Genomic DNA, 16,576 nt, shown 5'->3' on the forward strand with positions numbered 1-16,576 from the left:
GGTTTTAAAGGCAATACTTTTTTGTTAGCTTGTTTTGTTGCATTTAATTTTCTTTAGTGCTATCTAAACTCTGATGCTCAATTGAAATAAAAGGTATAGAAGTATTTTACCTTTCTTGCTGTCTGATCCATCAAGAGGATTTCCAGAGTGTGAAATTGGAATCAGATTCTTAGCAAAGTCTCATCACAGCCATACATGCCTCCAAGTATACAATTTGATTGTTTCTGCTCCAGTTACATGGCAGATACGGTACAAAATACTACTGTTTTTATTGACCTCCTTTGATACTTAGTGCTCTTTCTAGTCTGTTTACAACTTTCTTTTACAGGCCACAACACCTCCAAGTGCCTAATCCTTTCGTAGTTGTTTTGCTATCCTTACTTTTAATGGGTAGTTGGAAAATTACTTTGAAATTTACCATGGCTTGCTTTATTAGTGGCTTATCAGGTTCACATCAGGGTAAAGACCCCTTTATTTAGTTTATGCTAACTGACTGACATTGTACTTCCAAAAAATCTAAGAGTTTATATTGATACATACTTTCCTGGAAGAAAAAATTTTTTTGTTTTCACAAGGCATATGATTCCAGCAAAGAGAGCCATTAACACAGATTAGGGAGTGTGAACCATGTGTTTCCCATTGCCCTAAATGTTTATACCTGGTTGACTTCATGTGGTGCTGACTGTTGCAGACTTAAAACTTATATGCTTGTTGGAAATATCTGGTAGTTTTGCAAGTGACAAAATAAGTTGAAATCTCATACTCTGTTATGTATGTGTAGCATTAAGTATTTATGGTTGTACTGTTGCTTCTGTTTTAGATATTTTTGACTCATGATTTCCTCTTTCCTCTTACAGGTATTTTTAGCATTTTCTGAAATGATGTCCTATTTATTTTATAGGTGATCAAGCTAGAAACTTTTTTTTTCAATCTGGGTTACCTCAACCGGTATTAGCACAGATATGGTGAGTATATGGGAGGGGATGGGAGAATTGCACTTACATCACAGAGTGAAGTTTACTGGTATGGACTTGGACAGTAACTATATTTCACAGTTTAAAATCACTGATTTACTTCAGTATGTTTTCCAGAAGTCTACAAGGCAAATAGGCTTTGCAGTATGTTTTAGCTGAGTTTTTAAGTTACTAGTTCAGTTATCGGAAGTAGGCATCCTTCTACAAATGGCATTTTTGAAGTTGATGGTTTGCAATCCTCATTTCAAATTACTAAATGCTTTCAACTTTATTAAAAATGTACTAATACAATCGCTAAGCACAGTAATTGGTATTAAAAATCTTCTAATGGGAAAGCCTGTGCAAGACTTGCAGAAGTTGTTACAAAAATTAAGACTGACATAGACTATTTCCATTGTAGTTGGACATACAGCTTGAAAGCTTGAAATTGTTACTATTCCTTGGTGAGTTTAGACAGATCAAAATCTCCATTGCTGTATATTACACACCACAAACATTTCTACAATCTGCCACTTTCTTCATGCAGGATTGCAATTGTTCTGCTCCAAATTGTATGACCCTGTCAGACTCAGACATGCTAACTTGCATAGATTATTCATAATTTACATTAATTATATTACTACTAAAACTTTTTTTGGTGCTAGACAGAGTGAAATAATACTGTTTTTCATTCTAGATTGGAAAAATGCAGCAGAGGGATGGATAACTTTACACAAATGTTAACTTTTCCTCTGTTGATAACTGAAAGAGAGAGTAGTTTAGTGCAGTTATGAAAACTTTTTGTTGTAGTAAAGGACTTCTAAAGTCAGAATCTTGCTCCAACTGGAAAAAGAAGAGAACTTGCAAGAAAAACAATTGCTTTGGAAATATGCATGCCTAAAAGAGGGGCTGGATTTACATGGCTTTTAAATAAATAGCTTATTTTCTTTTCAAATTATCCTTATCTTACAAATATCGGATCTGGTCTGGTTTTCTTATTTGCTGAAGACTTAGTGAAAGTTCATATGTCCCTTTGGAACTTCTCTTGCCTCTTAATTAAACAAGGAAAGAAGTTTTGTCTTAAACAAGACATCCCTTCTCCAAAAATGTTCCGTAGGCATTAGCTTTAAATAGGTGTTCATGGAACTAAACAGTTGTAAATGATCTGACTAAAAATCTCTTCCTCTCGGAATTATTCAGTTTTTCAGCCTCTTGAGAGGGAGAGAATCATTCCACTAGTTCTGTAGTTGTCATAGAGACAAGGCCTGAACTTGCACATTTTTTTAAATAAAGCTGAACTCAAACTTACTCATGCTGTCTTTATAAATCATAAAATAGCATGTAGACATCCCTTTCTCACGTGTCTCCTTTTTTTAATCATCTCTGAATTAAGAGAAGTAAATATTTAAGTAAAGATGTAAATCACTTGTATATATTTCCAGTTGAAATTAGAATAACCAAGTAGAAAAATAGTCACATAGTTGTAGTAAGACCCCTTAAAAAGAAAAAAAAAAAGAAAGGAAAACTCGCTTCTTTTCCCACAACTCAAATGATTTAACTCTTTTGATCTATCAGTGAATGTTTGTTTGTAACCTACCACAGATTACAGCTGTCCCACAGAAACAATAGAAGTTAGACTGTTTAGTGGCAAGAAGTCCTTTGCAGCCTGCAAAGGACGTCACAATATGCTCAAGACTGCATTGAAAAATGTGAATCTTTGTTTGTCTTAGCTCCCAGGGGTAAGATCTCAAAGTGGCAGACTTGCTTTGTGGATTAATAGCAATACTCTGATGTTGTCTATCTAAGTCACTGTTGACATTGATATAGATCCGTGAGTACTTTAATAGAGGGGGGAGTTCTGGAGTAATAAGCCCAGAATTTGAGAGATGCGAGCTGCATAAAATTTCTTTTCTATCAGTATTCTCTATTTCTTGAATAGATGGAATTTGGGGTTTTTTTAGATAGCATTTGATTATTAGAGGGTGAGAAGGGGAGGTACAACAGTCTTTAAGGAAGGAAGGTTGTTATTCTGAATTAGAACAACTTGTAAAACTCTTTGAATTAATTTTCTGATCCTAGAAATATGGAATTGTATGTGTTTTGGAAGTGTTTTCCTATTCTTAATGAGTCTACTTATTTTGAATACAGTTGATCATATTAATCTGCAAGATAGGAGCCTAACATTTGTTTCATGAAGGATTACCTGCAGCTGTATGTAGACAAGCTTATGCTAATACAAAGTTTCATCTGTTTTGTTGGCTATGGAAATTCTTTTATAGAAAAACACAACTGGGAAAGGAACTGCAGGGGGGATTGGCCTAATGAGTGATTGACCATACTGCTTTCAGAGCTCTGCAGAAAAAGCAAGCCCTCTACCTCTTTGAGTTTCCAAACATACTATCTCATAAGTGAGAGAATTTTGTCTGCATAAATAAACAGTATAAGGATTTTCACTGTCTTGTATATTAATTTTAATTAAAATTGGCTGTTCTTGTATCACAAAAAAGTAATTTTCATTAGAACTTGAAGAAATGCTAGCTAGCTAGCTGAAGTACTGGTTAAATGTCTTCTGCCTCAAGAGCTGCTTTGAGAATATTCTGCAGTTGGTTTAATTGTTTTCTAAGATGAGACTCTAAGGAGTAAACTTATCTTAATTTCTGCTATTAATCAAAGCTTTCCCAGAATTCATGTTCCTTAAAAATAGTAGCTCCATGGTTTTTAGCATTGAGAATTCCTGTGTCCCTTCCACTCATTATTCATTCAAGAAAAAAGAAGTCTCTGGGACCTCAGTGGAGCAAATTAGTGGAATTATTATGGTCTGTCACGACAAGTTCTTTACTGTTCTACCCTTACAAGCTTTGGAGTCTGCCAAGCTGGTAATCTATTAAGAAGCCTCTAAGTAGGCTTTGCGTTGAGACTGCAATGGCTCGGAAGATAACTGTTTTTAAGTAGGCAATAATCTGGCTTTCTTCTAAAGCCCATATGAATGGTGGCCTCAAAAAGCATCTTCTGTGTAGCTTCTCTCTCTGGAATTGAGAACTAAAATAATCAATGCCATCTGTTTTTCATGCATTTAGAGTTACTTATTTTTTCAGGACAGACTAAAGCCATTGGTTGACTTACCTATTTCTGACATATACTTCTCTCACAGCCTTCTTAAATTTGTGTCCAAGCGTGGGAATGAAAGATTATGGGTGCCAATTCTGTGAGTTGTAACTCTTACTATACATGCATTGATTAAGTGACTGATGCTAAAGACCTAATTTCTCCTCTCTAATTATGTCTGAGTTTTATAATGCAATATGGGATTGTATAATCTAATATGGGAATGTAAAACTAAATAAATTCAGATTTTTTTGAACTGCAAGGAAATTTCCTTGTTTTAACACTATGTGCTATTTTCAGGGAGATAGATGTTTTGTAGGCTAATCGTAAGCCTATTTGCCAGAAGAAACTGTATGCTCAGTTTCTGCATCTCAAATTCAAAAATAATCAAGCTGTCTTTGCATTCTGCAGTGTAGAGGAGAGAAAGGAGGAAGAAAAGATCTGTAGGGGAAGAATTTTGTTAGCACCTGAAACCTAGCATTGTGATGAAGCCCACTGCAGCTGTTCTCATTAGAAAACCCCTGTTATAAACACAGGCCTGTTCTATAAAATATGATAAATATTTAGTCAATGTTTAATCCATTTACTGCTCTGCACTGGTTCCGGCCAGACCTTAAATAAAACAAATTTAAGGACACTACATTCTTCCAAATTTCATTAGAAGCAGAAGAGTGAACTTAGGTAGTGTTTACTGTCAGCCACTTACTGCATTTAAGATGATGTTTATTCAAAAGAAGCACTGTAATCTAACAGCATGACAGTAGGTTCAGTAATTAGAAATGAAAATTTGTCCTATTTTTGCACTAAAGGTTTTGTCAGACAAAAGCTGTTTTTTTGTTAGCATGCTGTAAAAAAGTGTATAAATTCTATAGTGTGTACATAATTTTTCTCACTGAAAGTTGTGCTGTTAATTTAAATAACAAACCCATTGACATAAATGAGTTGAACAGAAGGTCAGACATTAAATTAAAACCTACTGATGATTATGTGAATAGTAGTTCAATTAAAGCAATGAGACTGGTGCACATCAAAGTTTCTTATTACTGGACAATTAATATTTTCTCATGTAGAATGCAAAGACTTTCTGTGTTCTAGCAGTACACTCTAAATAGTGCCTGGAGAATCAAGGTCACCAACAGTGTAATATTTACTCTTATGCCATTTGCACAGCCATGCATATAACAGGTTGAGGGACTCTGCCTGTGCTTTACTAATGGAAATCCTTAAATTTTATAAATCATAGTGTTTGCAGGTGTAGAAGCCACTTAAGTTGAACAAATAAGACTATTATAAATAGAACTAGTGTAATTACTTTGCTTAAATGCAAAGATGAAAGGAAAATTGTGATTATTTGAGCTGTTGGTGCCAGTTGGTCACTGTGGAGCTGACTGACTTCTCCGTATGTTGAGGAATGCGCTGTCTTTGAGAGGACCACTGACTGCTTGGAGTGCAGTCAAAAATCTGCTAGAATAGTTTATTCAGATCAATTTCTCTAGCTTTGTTCTTATGCATATCCTCATCATGTTAGCTATATAAGCCTGTTTTTTACTGTCTGTTTCCTCTGGGCATCTGACAGAAGAACGGCTAAGCAAGTATTGAACTAAACTTTCATTAAAAACTCCACACATTGTCCTTGTTGAATATTTTTTAATTTTCTTTAGTTGCCTTAAAAAAGGTGTAGTGTCTGCTTGTAAGCATCAATTAAATGAAGGAAATTATCTGCTCCTGGTTTCCATTGTTCTTAATACTCTAATTTTCTAGTGAGGCTTTCTTACCTGTGGTATTCATTCACTGTATGTTGGTTTACTCTCTAGTGCAAAACTCACAAAAGGGAGCACTTCAGAAAATACATTTGGCCATTAAGTTTCTGACATTCTAACGTTGCAAATATATTTTGGGTTTGTAAGATTTGCAGCATGTGTTTCTCCTAAGTGAGACTTTTAGAAATCTAAAATCACTGTTTATAGGTGGTAACTAATGGATGTTATGTGAACTGTTTTGTTCATAAAAACTAAAAGGTGTATGAAGAAGAAAATGAAAATGTGCTGAGTAATACTGTTACTTGTAAGCTACGTGATGATTTTGGGCAGAAAATTTCTACAACGTATGGTGGGTCACTTCCATGCTGTTGTTGAAAAATAGAGTGGATATTCTTAATTGTCATAGTTAAACTATGAATTCCTTCAAAATGAATTTGGGATTTTTACAAGAATTTTAATGTATTATAAACATTTCTGTTGTAGACAAAATTTTCGAGAGATGCAAACATATCTTTTTGAGGATTATACCCGTTTCATTGTATAGGAGGAAAAGGAACTAAGGTTCACCCATTCATCTCTGCAAGTTGTGTGAAGACAAAAACATCTTCCACTTTAATTTAGCCTGCCAGTACCTCAGGAGCTACCAGTGTTGCTTGCTCTTCGTGGAAGAGTGATCAGAAGCTGAGACTCTAGGGTAGTGGTGTTCTGCAAGGAAGAGGGGATACCCATTCTAAATTTGTACTTCTCTTGGTCCAGGTTTACCATGCTGGCCTTCACTCTTCCTTCTGCTGGTTGGACTACCATATATCAAGTCTGACTGCTACAGTAGGATCTTTTTAATTGATTATTTGTCAAATGAACTACATACTAAGGGATCATGACTGAAACTTGAATCCAAATCACGTTATGCTGTGTGGGTCCCAGAATCAGTCTTGACTAAATTTAGGCTTCCAAAGACTTGCTGGTAGTGGGATTAGAGGAAGGTTTAAAGTTACTGAAGAGCAGGCAGATTTTATGTGTAAATTAAAATTGTGTGTGATACTAAGCTTCAGGAAACAACACCTAGAAGTTCTCACAGCCAAAACTTGTTCTTCAATGAAATATATGTAGTAATTCAACATCTCTCAGGGAGTGGTGTGATGTGTACTTTTCTTTTTAACTGTAAGCTTCAGAGTCTACAGTTTCCTCACCAGACTTTCTTCTTTAAGTAGTGCTGCCAGATTTTTAGTAGTAGTATTTAGCTTGTGACATCAAAACTGGTGGATTAAGACAGCTACACTGCTGAAAGTGCTGTCTTATAAATACTGGGAAGGGTTGGAGTGTCTCCATTTTTGGGGAAATGCTAATGGTGATCTAAACCAGGGGAAACTCTTAAGATGTGTGATTGACCTGTGGCAACCCCTGCTGGGATCTGCCTCTTCAGTGAGTTTTCCGAGGATTTTTTGGTTGGGGTAGGAGGATTTTAATTTTGTGAATGCTTTGCCACTGCATTTACCTGGCTGTCTACTTGAATAAGTATCAATTATAAATAACTGTCAATTTATTGCAGTACTTTTTTGATAATTTTTCACATACTTGCGTGAATGCTTTCCTTGACAGGGATTTAATCAGAAATAAAGCTCTAATTTAACTAGGCTGCCTGGGTCCTTTGTGTTGTCATGTCCATGACATGTAATTGTATACATGAACTTAAACATATATATTATTCCAATACTGAAATGTGTACTTAATTCTTCAAATGAATGCAAAGAAATAAGCTAATATTTAAAACTATGTTTACAACTAGTTACATTATTAATGTGAATTTACTCTGTTTTTTGGTTGCAATTGCAGGAACTAACATTCTTCTTCCTGCTTCTCTCCCCCCTAACCTCCCAATCGTATTCCCTGCTGAGCATGGTTTTCTTAACCATCAAATGAAGAAACAAAAAGACGACTGTTTAAGTCAGACTACTTTACATGAAAGCCTATTCAAGGTCTAGGCTCAATGTTTTATCTTGAGTACTATTGTTTAACTGAAAACACATTTGTACACTTTCAGACATAATGGTCTTTAGTAAGGTGCACAGATTTAAAGAACATTTTATTTTAAGTGTAGCTAAAGTACAGATTTGCAGACTAAGTAATTTGATTCTCTGTGGTGCTGTTTGTAGTAGCATGTAATTTAATTTGTGTGATTTTTTTTTGCAAAGTTTTTGTAGAACTACATTAATCCTTCTTCTCTAGATGTTTCACTGTAATTCCTGTAAGAGTTGAAAAGGGACTTTAAAAATACTTATTAATTGCTACAAGAAAGAAGTCAAGAAGCTCTCAGTTTAAATAGTTTCTTGTTTTATGACCATTTTTAGCCTGGCATAATTATTTTTGAATATACATGCCTGTGTGTGCATGTTCCTAGGTCAGTTTCTGAAGATCATAATTTAAGAATCTAACTGTGAAAATCATGTATTTTTTAGGGCTCTAGCTGACATGAACAATGATGGGAGGATGGATCAGCTGGAGTTTTCAATAGCTATGAAACTTATCAAATTAAAACTACAAGGTTATCAACTCCCATCTGCACTGCCTCCTGTCATGAAGCAGCCACCTATTGCTCTGCCTAGTGCACCAGGATTTGGTAAGCTCTTGGTTTTCCTCCTTGTCAGCTTGTATTGTAGCAATTTGATTGCTAAGTGGAATTTCATTGTCATGTTGCAGTTTCTAAAAGCAACTTTTAAGATAAAGTACTTCTAAAAGTACGTGGACTCAAAAAACAAATGCTGCCACATGCATGCACATGCTCCAAAAAAAAATCTCAATGAACTTTTAGCACCCAGCCATACTGGTAACATAAATTGAGGTCCTGTTTGCTTCAGGTCTTAAACCGCTCCCTGTATGTTCCAAACAAAAGTGTTTGCGGGGAAAAAAGATGGATCAGGTAGCAGGGCTGGTGCATTCCAAAGTGATGGAGTTTTTAATTAAACTGTTGTCATTAAAGGATCTCCAGCTTTGGCAAGATTAGCTGTTTTTCTTAATTTTTACAAGTCATGGTAGTAATGCACCCCTCTGCTTTTATTTTATGAACAGTGCTGCGCTGGTATTAGCTAGAACTGCTCATTCAATTCTCATGGTTAAGTACTGCCAAGGTCACTATCATTTCAAGGAAAAGAGTAGGGAAAATGGGATGGTGAGAGGAATAACTAAACGAAGCTGAACCTCATGTTTGACACCTTGATGTTCTGCTGTATTCTGTAGTGAGAGGTTCTGTACCTTTCTGTTTTAGTTGTTGCTGTGACTCAAGTTGATTGGTGCCTGAGAATCACTGCTGTCCTTAAGAAGAGAATAGTGCATTTGATAGACTGTCTGCAACACTGTTGTTTGATCAGTTGTCACTTCCACAAGTTTTACAGTTTTATTTCTGACTCCAGGAAATCAGTGAAATTGAACAGAGCAAATACTGGTTTAAGTGGGAAAAGACATAATAAAGTCAATCCCCTAAGAAAACCAGGAAAATCTGTGATTTTCTTTTTTCTCATTCACTGTAGACTTGATCTCAGCTGTTTGCACACACCCTCATTCTTCCCATTGGCATGACTGGACCTCCTTAACCTCCCTGTTATCCCTGCAACTGTGCTTACACCTAAAATACCTCATTACTGTGCTTTACCCTATTAGCTTTGCACTGTTTCATCTTGACAATAGGCTGCAAGCAGTTATCCTGAAGCTTGTTCTTTTCAGTTGTGGCTAAATGTAGGTTTTGGGTTCATTATTCACTGGAACTTGACAGTGCTGCTCTTCATTTAGCTCAAGGCAAACAATTCTTTTCTTCAGCAAATGCTAATAGACTTTTTTGGTCAGTGTTGCATCCAGTGTGATCTTATATGCCTACATTATAAAATGGTATATTGTTCCTTCTGCATTGTTTTATGTTCCCCTGCCATGCTAATGGTGCAGTGGACTGTAAGAGTTCTTTCAAGGGGTGTGTGGAAGTTTCCATTTCAATTTGCTCTTTAATTCTGCATTTACTGCTGGGTTGCAGGCTGCAGTTAAATTGTTGTATCATATTAGGAGTCTCTAAATTAGAAAAAATGTCTCCTTTTCTTGCCCATAGGTATTGGGGGCATTGCCAGCATGCCATCTCTTACAACTGTTGCCCCAGTGCCAATGGCATCTATTCCAGTAGTAGGAATGTCTCCACCATTAGTATCTTCTGTTCCTGCAGCAGCAGTACCTCCCCTGGCTAATGGAGCTCCTGCTGTTATACAGCCTCTGCCTGCTTTTGCTCATCCTGGTATGCTACATACTGAGAATCTGTTTACTCTCTTGCTATTAACAAATTATTTTGCCATTTTCTTTGTATCCAGAGAACAGTAAACACAGAATTAGCCATTCTAACTTACTTTAAAGAATGACTTTGGGTGAGGACTGTACTTTGGTTTAGCCCAATGTAATTGGTTAGCAAACTTGTATAAAAGAAGAAACATGGGCATACTACACTGTAACAGTCAGTCATGTTGAGCAAAATATTGACCCTGTTACAACAGCAGTGTGTGATGAATCTAGCTTGCTGCTAAACTGTTGCCTAGAAGTTGGTCCTCTCCTATCTATTTATAACTATTGAAGTACTGTTATTTGTTGGGATTATTTTAAAATACTGGACTACATATGATTTCTAACATTAATCACAGTATAATTTGCTATCAACAGGGTTTGCATAAAACTGCAAAAGTAAAAAGACATGAGAGAAGTGCCTGTGTGTTTTCACATATTTTGTTAGACACTGTTAACTTATCTTAATATTTTTAAAAGGGATACAATCACAAGAACCATAATGCTTGCATTTGTTGTTAGGAACTAAATGAATGTTATTGAAATTTTGCAGTTTAAAATGCTAATGCTAATAAATATATCTATTCTTTTATTTACAGCCACATTGCCAAAGAGTTCTTCCTTTAGTAGATCTGGTCCAGGATCACAGCTAAACACAAAACTACAAAAGGCACAATCATTTGATGTGGCTAGGTGAGTTGGTATGGAATGAGTGTATGTGTGTGTATCTGGTTCACCAGAGTTAGAAAAACTACTTCTTTTCCACAGAGTTATTTTCTGAAATAATGTTTACCTGCAGAAATCAATTCCTGCTGAGATGCTACTTCAGGATTTCATAGGATGCTGTGGTTTTACAAGGACTCTCCATGAGTAGTGGATCATTGAAATATAGTAATTAACTATTACAGTATGTGTTGACACTATTTTCAAACTCTTGAAAACTTAATTTTTAGAAAAGCATTTGCTTCTGTAAACATAATCTGCATTGTGTAATACTGCACAGGCCCTCCTGTTAGTGTGAAAACATAACAAGTAGTAATCTTTAAAATTAGCAACTCTAAGATTATTTTTAAAAGCAAAATATTGAATAGTTCTCATATTTTAAATACATTCCACATAACCGTTTCTTATATATTCTTCAAGTTCTGCATGAAAAGGCTTTTAGGTTACTTCAAGGCCTAGGAAAGTGCATGATTAGGCAAAATGTATTTTGCTATGGTCTGAAGAAATGTATCTAACAAAATAAAACTTCCTTAGAGGTGGTAAGATAGTAATTTCCTGAAGTCTTATGGGACATTATTTAATTATGTATTTTTATTTTCATTTTTCTTCCACAGGTTTTTCTTGTGCCCTGGTATTAGATAAGCGACACTACTGATTATTGGCAAATAGGTTTAAAAATCTTTCAAAACAAACCGTTCTTTTTCTCTTTGAAATCTAGTACTGCCAGAAACATAGTAGGTGATACACTGATATAATTTCCAGAGGTACAAGAAGTTATCTGCTTTGTCTATAACAACACTTGGTATTTGTAATGAATGAAGTTCAAAAAAATGCAGCTGAAGCGGCTTCTAGATATTTCATAAGAGGGCTGTCATAGTTCTGGGCTTAACTATATCTGAATTCTCCTGGTCACTTTTATTGCCAACAGAGGCCTGAACCTCGGGCGAGATGACTTATTTTCTGAGGTGAAATTACATGGTTCTCTGAATCTGTTTGGGCCGGGCTTGGAGCTTCCTTAGGTCAATTGCTGTTACTTCAGTAACTCTGAAACATCTGCCAGCAATGAAGGGGGTATTCCTTCACAGACTGCTGCTAATGTTGAGTGATGAACTGGTGTGTGTCTTCAAGTTTTATTTTGGAGGAAACAGATAGGAAGGTAATTGATTTGCAGAGTTTATGGAAAGGGAGGAAGAAGAGCTAAGTCCATTAAATTGAAATGTAAAGTTGAAGTCATTTTTTTTTTTTTTTTTTTCTAGCTGAGAATTAGTTTGAATTTTGAGAAGGGTGAAATTCAAAATTCCATTTGTGGTGCTTTTATCGCTCTGCCGAGTCACCAGTAGCGAACTCTTGCCATGCATGGTGTTTGGCATACTTGAGTCAACTGTTTTGTCCTCCAGCATTTTTTCTTCCAAAACTACCATTTGAGTATCCATGAAGGAGAGTTTCTTACTTAATGTGTAGTAACCTTACTTCACAGATCAAGGTACATATATATGTAAGACAAAAGTAGACTTAATGTATGGAAACTCCAAATCTTGCAAAACTGATGAGGGAGGAAATCAAGTGGATAAAACTTAAATGGTCAGCGCTTTTCTTTTTTTTTTAAGTTTCAATTCTTATTTTCATTGTATAAGATGTAGCTTGTTTTTGCTTTGCTCCCATGAAAGAGTATTATCAAAGCACAGTAGTTTGGAAATAGAAAATAGAAATAGAGATATTAGCTGGTTTGGGTCTTGTCATGTGAGAATAAGATATGAGGTCAATTAGTAGAGTATTCATATAATCCTTCTCAGTTCAACTTTGAAAGATCTTACCATGCTATCTGCTCAGTGGACCAGGAAAAAGGGGTTTGGTGGGTTCAGTTCATTTTTTTAACTGTAATTTGGTATGCTGTTACAAATGCTTATTTAATCTGGCTGCTTTTTTTGTTTTTTTTCCTTTTTTCAAACTTAACAAAAAAGGACAAAGTTTGAATGTATCTAAAGACAGAAAAACTGTGCTTATTGTTTTTCAGTATGAACACTTGTCAGCCTTAAAGCATGGGAAATTACAGCTACAAATAAGAGCACACAACCTATTACGTGAATGAATTAGAACTGGGAATATTACATTTGTCAGTTGAGTTCCATTATAACAAAGTTTGATTGCTTTCAAGTGTAGCTTTTTCACACTTTTTTCTATGTTTTCAGCATATTTTACATTTGTTTTCCTTAATCAGTTTATGAATTATTTGGCTAAGACAACCAGTTAAAAGACAAGGTAAAATGAGATATTACTTCTGGTGAATGTGGTAAGGCATTTCCTATTATATGTTTAAGTAAAATCTTTTAGCTCCCCTAAACTGTTTAGGTTACTTAATTCTCTGCTAGTAAAGAAATAAGCAAAACTCTTAGGCCTGTCATTCAACTTTACCAAAAAACATCATCTGAGACACTGAGACACTGAATTATGGTAAATGTTTTCAAACAAGAAGTCAAACCTGTTGTGGTTTCAGGGATAGAAGGGAATATTTTTGAAAAGAACCGTTTCAGGCATTAAACTTGATCTCTGTGCAGCACTTCACCCTGTTGTACCTGTTAGCTTCATGTGATTAAATTTAAAATTATATTCCCCCCCTCTTATCCTTTTTCTAATTCTAGTGTGCCTCCTGTGGCAGAGTGGGCTGTACCTCAGTCGTCAAGACTGAAATACAGACAGCTCTTCAATAGCCATGATAAAACAATGAGTGGACACTTAACAGGTATTGAAGCAGATTTTGTCGTCTCCTTTTTTTGAACTGTAAAAGGCTAGTTATAATACCATTTAGAATACTATTCAGATAGTAAGACACTCTCATCTCTCTCTGTTGCCACTGTCAATATTGTTCAATCTCCCAGCTGCTTAATGATCTTGTTTAGAAGCAAATATTCATGGTAGCTGGGATCATTTTATCACCTTCTTTCCTTTATTTTCTGCAAAGTAAGTTGGTACTGGGAAATGATTCTTGGAAAATGTACAATGGGTTATGTGAAAACTTGTGCAGCCATTTACAGTGTTTAGCTGATCCACTGATGAGGGTGCCTATCCAGTTTCAGAAAGAAACTAGAATAGTACACTGGGTTAGTTTTACTAGTTCTGGGAGCATCTCTTTGACTTTCATAACTGCTTTTTTTTTTTTTTTTTTTTTCTATCTCAGTGTTGTAGAGAAGGGAAGGCTTATGTATTTTTTAGTGTTTTCTTTTGAAGTGGTAGCCTAGTTCATGCTGGTAACATCTCTTCGATGTTATCTATTCAGAACTAAGCTCTGCTTGTGCAGTAGCTACTTGGTAATGCAATAAAAGGAGAAAGTTGCTTATTTGTTTCTTAATCCTTGTTTCATTTTGTTAGGTCCACAAGCAAGAACTATTCTTATGCAGTCAAGTTTACCCCAGGCTCAGCTGGCTACAATATGGTAAAAATAAATGTATCAATTTCCATCAAACTGGAAACTGTACTTAAACCTCTATACTGTATTCTGTGGGTTTTTTCTCCCTTTCCAATCTCCCTCCACTGATAAATGATTATACGTTGCTCTTTGTAATATATGACTTTATAAAACAAAACCTGCAGTGCTATGCTTATATTACTATTATTTCACAAAAGTAAAAAAGAGCATCTTTTAGGCTATGCATATAGATGTTTTGTGAGCTGGGTTTCAATTATGGGGTTTTTAGGCAGACCAGACGTTCAGCCTCCTATGTCTTCCACATCCCTGGCCGTATGTGATACACCACCAGTGAAACTTACACATTTGCACAGGTAGTACAAAAGCAAGCTTAATCCAGAACCATACTTTCTTTGGGGCTTGTCTGCCTTTTATGTGAGCTTATGAGGGCTTATTTCCAAGGGGATTGAGTTACATATGTTTAAAATAAGGGATTTTAAAAAGATTGGTCTCAGCTTCTCTTTTTTCCTTTCAACTTATTGTTTGCTGAAATTTATTATGTTCTTATTGTCACATGGAAAGTTATTTGTAATTAACTTGTATACTTCATAAGCCTTTGCTTGAAAAACCACTCTCAACTTACTAACCCATATGACTTCTTGTGAGGTTGTCAACTGTGCTGTTGCTCTAAAGTGGCAGTTCAATTGCACTTGCTTTCTTTGCTAAGCACTAATGTTTTTCTAACATCTTAAAAGGCACTCTCTCCTTCCTTGTTTCCTAACAAAGTTACTGTAAGGAAAAAAAATATCAATCCAGTCATCCAGTTGAGGATTAACCAAAAAAATACTCTGCTTGTTGCCAGCATTTAAGTAGGTTGTGTAGGCAGGGGAATGACGTCAGCATACTACAGGAGTTCTAAACATAACTGTCTTGATTTCTGACATTCAAAACTGCCAAGTCTATTGAGATAAGGAATCGATTTTACATTTTACAGCTTTTGTTGTCCTAAGTATTGCTCCCTTTCCTGATACTTACCCTCTGGGATTAGAACTGCTGTTGCTGTTCTCTGGGGCAAAATTTGTCAGTATGTATTGGGATTGGATACACTGACTCACAACAAAGTGAAGTAATTATATGCAGCCTGTCAGCTATTCTGTAGCAGCTGGTTTGGTGTTTCATAGAAGCATAGAATGGTTTGGGTTGAAAGGGACCTTAATGATCATGTAGTTCCAACACCTTCCACTCGACCAGGTTGCTCAAAGTCCCATCCAACCTGGCCCTGAACGCTTCCAGGGATGGGGCATCCACAGCTTCTCTGGGCAACCTGTTGCAGTGCCTCACCACCCTGATAGTGAAGAATTTCTTCTGTATATCTAATCTAAATCTACCCTATTTCAGTTTAAAGCCATTACCCCTTGTCCTATCACTACATGCCCTTGTAAAAAGTCCCTCTCCAGCTTTCTTGTAGGCCCCCTTTATGTACTGGAAGGCTGCTATAAGGTCTCCCCGGAGACTTCTCTTCTCTGGGCTGAACAACCCCAACTTTCTCAGCCTGTCTTCATAGGAGAGGTGCTGCAGTCCTCTGATCATCTTTGTGGCCCTCCTCTGGACTTGCTGCAACAGGTCCATGTCTGTCTTATGTTGGGGGCCCCAGAGCTGAATGCAGTACTCCAGGTGGGGTCTCAAGAGAGCAGAGTGGTGGGGGAGAATCACCTCCCTTGACCTGCTGGTCATGCTTCTCTTGATGCAGCCCAGGATACAGTTGGCCTTCTGGGCTGCAAGCGCACATTGCCAGGTCACATTGAGCTTCTCATCAACCAACACCCCCAAGTCCTTCTCTTCAGGGCTGCTCTCAGTCCATTTTCTACCCAACCTTCATCTGTGCTTGGGATCGCCCTGACCCATGTGCAGGACCTTGCACTTGGCCTTGTAGAACTTCATGAGGTTTGCACGGGCCCACCTGTCAAGCCTGTCAAGGTCCCTCTGGATGGCAGCCCTTCCCTCCAGCATGTCGACCGCACCATGCATCTTGGTGTCATTGGCAAACTTGCTGAGGGTGCGCTCAATCCCACTGTCCATGTCACTGACAAAGATGTTAAACAGCGCCCGTCCCAATACCAGCCCCTGAGGAATGCCACTCATTACTGGTCTCCGCTTGCACGTCAACCTGTTGACTGCAACTCTTTGAGTGCGACCACCCAGCCATTTCCTTATACCCACCAAGTGGTCCATCTGTCACATCCATGTCTCTCCAATTTAGCAACAATGATGTCATGCAGGACGGTGTTAAATGGTTTGCACAAGTCCAGGTAGATGACGCGTGT

At 36.7% G+C, this 16,576-nt stretch overlaps 1 protein-coding gene across 6 annotated transcripts in view; it reads left to right on the plus strand.

Annotated features, from left to right (window-relative positions):
- Positions 1-16,576, plus strand: part of ITSN1 (intersectin 1) — a 143,226-nt gene that overhangs the window by 38,584 nt on the left and 88,066 nt on the right. For 5 of the 6 annotated variants that reach the window (XM_049834911.1, XM_049834914.1, XM_049834913.1 and 2 more), the window contains exons 4-9: positions 902-965; positions 8,275-8,435; positions 9,909-10,088; positions 10,726-10,819; positions 13,489-13,589; positions 14,216-14,279. In XM_049834911.1, coding sequence (XP_049690868.1) covers positions 902-965; positions 8,275-8,435; positions 9,909-10,088; positions 10,726-10,819; positions 13,489-13,589; positions 14,216-14,279 — 664 coding nt within the window. The remainder of the gene's footprint in view (positions 1-901; positions 966-8,274; positions 8,436-9,908; positions 10,089-10,725; positions 10,820-13,488; positions 13,590-14,215; positions 14,280-16,576) is intronic. The other variant, XM_049834916.1, reaches the window with a different exon arrangement.

This window comes from Accipiter gentilis, chromosome 32 (genome assembly GCF_929443795.1).
Source record: "Accipiter gentilis chromosome 32, bAccGen1.1, whole genome shotgun sequence".
Taxonomy (NCBI): domain Eukaryota; kingdom Metazoa; phylum Chordata; class Aves; order Accipitriformes; family Accipitridae; genus Astur; species Astur gentilis.